Source organism: Limulus polyphemus, unplaced genomic scaffold, assembly GCF_000517525.1.
Source record: "Limulus polyphemus unplaced genomic scaffold, Limulus_polyphemus-2.1.2 Scaffold7954, whole genome shotgun sequence".
Taxonomy (NCBI): Eukaryota; Metazoa; Arthropoda; class Merostomata; order Xiphosura; family Limulidae; genus Limulus; species Limulus polyphemus.
In genome coordinates, this window is record NW_013673564.1 from 18145 (window position 1) to 24271 (window position 6127).

General features: G+C 30.6%; 1 protein-coding gene across 1 annotated transcript in view; it reads left to right on the plus strand.

Annotated features, from left to right (window-relative positions):
* The window catches only part of LOC111089939 (lamin-B receptor-like), a 13205-nt gene extending 7324 nt beyond the window's left edge, over nt 1-5881 (plus strand). Inside the window, exons 3-5 of the mRNA XM_022403239.1 lie at nt 737-885; nt 3253-3266; nt 3389-5881. Of these exons, the coding sequence (XP_022258947.1) occupies nt 737-885; nt 3253-3266; nt 3389-3627 (402 nt within the window). The 3' untranslated portion in view covers nt 3628-5881. The remainder of the gene's footprint in view (nt 1-736; nt 886-3252; nt 3267-3388) is intronic.
* The last annotated feature ends 246 nt before the right edge of the window (nt 5882-6127 follow it).

A 6127-nucleotide genomic window follows, 5' to 3' on the forward strand; every position in this document is an offset into this window, starting at 1 on the left:
ATAATCTGCCAAATTTTGTTAACATATGCTTACTAATTTAAAAGTTATATCATGAAAACTATAGCAAGTGCAAAATGGTTTTGATGTCGGTCCCAGGAACTGAGCCCATGCTGAGTTAAAGAAACTTTTGATATTCTTTTAGGAGATCCTAGAGGTTATACAAATTAAATATGAAAACTTTAAAATGAAAAGAAGTGTTTTTATTCGTAGTGATGAAAATCATCTTGTTCTCAGACTAGTCTGCTAGTCAGACTAGCTCGATAAATTCATAGGAACATCTTTAGTAAAAATACTTTCTTAATTTTTTTTTCTTTTGTACAGCTGACTGTACGGGTTTACTAAAACTTTGCCAAATTTTGTGAAGCTACGTTTTGTATATTTGTAATTATAATAAACATTGCTATGTATAGCTTCACAGAAACAGGGGCTAGGTGATAAGCACCATCTTCATAGGGCTAATACTACAAAGTCATGCTGGCTTGTTTACGGCAGTAATATAATACTGACATGTTCTTATTCATTGATTGTTTAACAGCAGTAATATTACACTGTTTTGTTGTTTTATAGCCATCAAATTGCTATAACCTGTTCACCTTCAATACCTTTGATTTTGATTGGTGTTTCATAAATTCCTAAACTTAAATATTTGATTCTGGCAACAAACAGTGTGATGTATGCCATTTTAATGATATTTAGGAATTGTCTTAACAATCTGTCTGATTTGCATGATTTTCAGGACATGTTTCTGACAACAGCCACTGTGAACTATGAAGGTGTTGGGTACCTGAGAGTGCTGTCTACGTGCACGTTGGTTCCATTTCTTTATTCTCTTCCAGTAATCTATTGGTTCGATACAGACAAGAAATACCTCTCTACTGCCTCCTAGCTATGGGAGTAGTGTTTTGTAAGTTCATCTAGAGAAAACGTAGCAGTAGTGTGGGATGGATGTTATAAATATAAAAAAATATATCTTCTTACTATAAAGGACGTAGCGTGTATAGCAGTATCTGTGTATGTAACCAAAACTCCTTTTCCATCTACGGTATGTGTAATAACCATTTCTTTATAACAGAACAAAATTTTCAATAAAAGTACTCTTCTCACAACAAGAGCACTAGAACTGTACACAAAGGTTTGATTATATCTTTATTGATGTAATTTTTAAATGTAGCACTGAGAAACTGGATTTCTTAAAAAATATTAATATATATATAAAAACATTACACTTTAATACAACGATTAACAACTATGAGCACAAACAGTTGCCTGTAGGGTGGCGTTTCTGTTGGTATTTGTAATTTAATACAACGATTAACAACTATGAGCACAAACAGTTGCCCGTAGGTGGCGTTTCTGTTGGTATTTGTAATTTGTCGAACAAGATTAGAAAATATATTAAATCTGGAAAAATGTTTTTATTTCTAAATAAAATTTAAATTTAGTACTTCATTGTTTTAAAGTTGAAGAAGGAGTTTGATTCTTATTTCATTGTTTTGGAAGTAGATGCAATATTCCTTTCTACTAACTAAATACTTATTGCTGAGATAATTATTGTAGACACGTAGCTTACTGTTTTATATAGTCTTCAATTCTTGAATGTGTACACAATACAATGACGGTAAGAATTAATAAAATAATTCTTTTAACATGGTGTAGAGGAGCAGGTAAATTTTGTCTACCAGAAAAGTTTTATGTTGTTACTTCAACAAATGATCATCTAATTGTACCTTATGAAATTATGTTTGAAATCATACAAATACCATTCTCCTTTTGATAAAACTTTGTTATTTTTGTGTTAAGTATTGAAGTTTCCTTGTTCCTAACTGTAGATGTGTTTAAATATTATAAAGGCTAACATTTGTTTCTTTCTGTGTGTAACAACTAGTTTATAAATAAGTGTTACATTTTATTGTTTTATTTGTAGGCTGTGGATTGTACATTTACCTCAAGTCCAATTTAGAGAAGAATGCTTTTCGAAGAAACCCTTACAGTCCTTCTGTCTCTTGTAAGTGGCTGTTGGTGGTATTAAAACTGTAGATAAGTAGACTCATTAGTATACAGTGTAAGGTCATTGGGTGAGGGATGAAGCAGTGTAAGGTGGAAGAGTCAAAAGACACCGGGTGAGTGGTGAAAGAGTGTAAGGTCACTGAGTGAATGGTGGAAGAGTCAAAAGACACCGGGTGAGTGGTGAAAGAGTGTAAAGTCATTGGGTAAATGTTGAAGCAGTGTAAGGTCACTGAGTGAATAGTGAAATAGTGCAAGGTCGTTGGGTGAGTAGTGAAATAGTGTAAGGCCACTAGGCAATTGTATTTCTGGTATACTGTTACATATGTTTACATTGCATTTCTGGTATACTGTTACATATGTTTACACTGTATTTCTGGTATACTGTTACATATGTTTACATTGTATTTCTGGTATACTGTTACATATGTTTACACTACCAGAAATACATAAACATATGTAACAGTAATATGTAACAGTATATCAGAAATACAGTATAAACATATGTAACAGTATACCAGAAATACAATGAAAAGTATACCAGAAATACGGTGCAAATATATGTAACAGTATATCAGAAATACAGTGTAAATCTTACTAACAGATACAAAATAAAACAACACTACAAGTAATTTAAATCTACTTACTAAAACAGGCAGATAAAAAGTTACACGACTTACCACAAGGCAGAGTCCATGCTATGTTCATTATGATGTCTCCAAGATAGTTTGGGTGACGAACAGTCCCCCATAACCCTGACACAATAAGGCGTTTCTTCTTACTTGTCGGAATTGATTCCAGATCTGTAAGATAGGACATGAAGTCAACTAAAGATGAATGTTATATGTATGGTGTTTTTAGATGCCTTTCACTCACTGTTAATATACTGGTTATAATACAAACAGTGTGAGGTTCTAAAAAAGAAAAAAATATGCCTACTGAAGAATGCTGTTAAAAGATATCACAATACATGTGTAAATATATGTAACAGTATATCAGAAATACATGTGTAAATATATGCAACAGTATACCAGAAATACGGTGTAAACATATGTCATTCATTTATCTGTGTGTATAGGTGATAATGTTGATCTCTGTGTAATACATTTGTATTTTGATTACAGAAAAGAGCTTTTGAACACAGTTAATTAAAGGAAAGCTTTGTTTTAGTTAAATAAAAAATATAGTAATTTAATATTTTTCTTCTCTGACAACTGTTTGCAAGACTTAAGTGTATATATACTGTAGTTATTGTGTTCAGAGTAAGTAATATGTTTTTGAAGTAGGTTGTTACATTATCTGTCAAATGTTATTAGATTGCTAGATCAGCATAGTTGTTTCTATGAAGAGTGATCATTTTGTTGATTCTCTGTTGTGATGTCAGAACTAGGTACCTCAATTTGTCGTGAAGGAAGTTTGAAGTTTACGTTCTTAAATGTTTTATTTTTCCGATATCTTGTAGGATTTGGTCATTTTATCCCTTTCATTCCTGCCTTATTGGTTGTTGCGATATTAGTCATGAGAGCTGCCCGAGAGGAATGGAAGTGCAAACAGCGGTACGGGCCAGCTTGGGATCGTTATACTTCGCAAGTTCGCTACAGATTAATTCCATATATCTTCTAGTAAAAACCCCAACATTTGTTTTATGTCAAATCACATCAGTATAAATCCTGGAACAGGTTGACCTCGGTTTTGTACAAAGCATTAGAGGTAGAGTTAGTTTTTCTTCAGTTTCTTGATCATGAAATGAAGATTTTTATACACTAAACAATGCCACTTTAAAGTGAGCACTGTTTCATCAGGTACTTTTTTATCAAAAAATAAAACTATTCACAAGTCTCAATGTTGAGACTAATTACTTGCCTGTCATGATTACCAAAGGTTAAAGAGGAAAAAAAAAGTGATTTTTAAATGCTCATTTTTTTAGTTTTAATGTCAGTTTTTTGAATACTTGTTTAAAAAAACTGACTCAATATTATAATATATATTTTATTAAGTGTCCCTTCAGCTTAAAAAAACTGTACTTCATTCATCCTCTCAGAATACTGAGGGAACTTGATTTTTTGGGATATATTTATCTTCTATTTTGTGGCAAGCTCATTCATTCTTAACAAGAAACATAGGTGTTTTTGTTGTGTAAGATACAACCTTTCAAGTGTTCAAATTATGTTTTTGCTTTTTGTTGTTACCATTAGTAATTTGTAAGAACAAATTATCTTTAATTCTGAAACCTTTTTATATTTTAGACTTCACGTTTTTACCTTTTTCTTGTGTGTGTGTGTAAAAATGTGTTGTTTATATTGTGTTATATGAACACAAAGTTTCAGTAACACTTTTGAATAATTTTTTTGTTTTTTACCATTATTGTACATATGGCAATAAAGTGGAATTTTGCAAAATCATTAAATATTTGAAAACTGTTGAACATCTTAAAATATCTTGTATATAACAATTGACAAAGATTCTGTTATTTTTTACAAAATTAATAAAAGCTTTTGCCTTAAAAATTCTGGTAACTTGGTCATCACAGTCGTTTTCAGGTTTGTTTTAATGTGTGTTATGAGTCACTTTCACGTTCTTTAAGTAAAGTAAATTTTCTTTTCTCCTAGAACGTTTTTTTTTCCACATTTATTAAACCTTTAATTATTCTTGAACTTTAATATTGGTAAGTAACTGCTACTGTAGCAGAAAATATTAAGAATGTAACATTAAAATCTTGCATTGGAGAAGGTTTAAATGTATAAAATGGAATTAAATAAATAATTAGTTTTAAAAAATTAGAACCGGGTGAACTGTAGTCATGATTAATTATATGAATTGGGAAGAAAGGTGTTACAGTAACTGTATACTTTTAAATATATAGTTTTTTAATAATATGCATTTGGTAAATCTTGTTGTATAAACGTTTTAACAGTATTGCATAATAAATTAACATGTTACACAATGTTTTCTGGGGTATTGTTTTCGAGTCCCAATTATTTTATAAAAATAAGCTCTACATATCAATTCTATTATAAGCAATTGATGAACCTGTAAAATTTTGACATGATGCATTAGTATTTAAGTTGTGGAAATAATTTGTATTGTGTTTCTTAAAAGTTTTGAATGATTAGGGTTAACACTGAATTATCAGATTATCCAACAGACTTTGTGACCTTGAAATTATTCGAGTCAAGGTTGGAGAGAGAGAAAGGTCAACACTTAGTAAAATTAGGTGAAGCTGAAATATTAACTCGCACACTGTTCCCATTATTGAATGGAGATTTTTGGTTGTTTTTTTTCTAGTAGGACCCATTTAGTATCCAAGGTAACAAGACAAATTCTAATTAGTGGCTGTTCTTGAATAACGGGTTGTTACTTGGTAGCATTTACAGAACACATAAGTAACTTTCAGTAACAGGTGTATTTTAAATCTTACAATACACTTTTAACCTCTGCGGAATAGACTTTTTAAAAGTATTTTAAATCTTATAATACAGTGTTAACCTCTGCAGAATAGACTTTTTTAAAGTATTTTAAATCATATAATACAGTGTCAACCTCTGCAGAATAGTCTTTTTAAAAAGGATTTTAAATCTTATAATACAGTGTTAACCCCTGCGGAATAAACTTTTTAAAAGTATTTTAAATCATACAATACAGTGTTAACCTCTGCAGAATAGACTTTTTAAAAAGGATTTTAAATCTTATAATACAGTGTTAACCTCTGCGGAATAAACTTTTTAAAAGTATTTTAAATCTTACAATACAGTTTTAACTCCTGCGGGATAGACTTTTTTTAACCTTTTAATAAAAGGTATTTTTGTGGCAATTCTTGATTTTCTGGTGTCAGTATTTGTATGGGAATAATTTGTACAATAAATAGTGATCTGTTCAACCCAGAGTTTTGTGTTCTCTTCTTCTTGAGTTCTGAGATGTAAACATCAAACGATGTGGTTTTAATGTTTCATGAGTTGACAGCTTTTTTAATAGCATTGAATTAGAAACAGTGGATAGTGAATTTATATTTGAGACACAAACGTGTCTGAATGAAATGTAAGTTTCCAAATAACCATTTTCGTGTAAATATATCTTCCTCATTTGCTGTACCATGTCTTGTTACCTTAATTGTTTCACATTATGT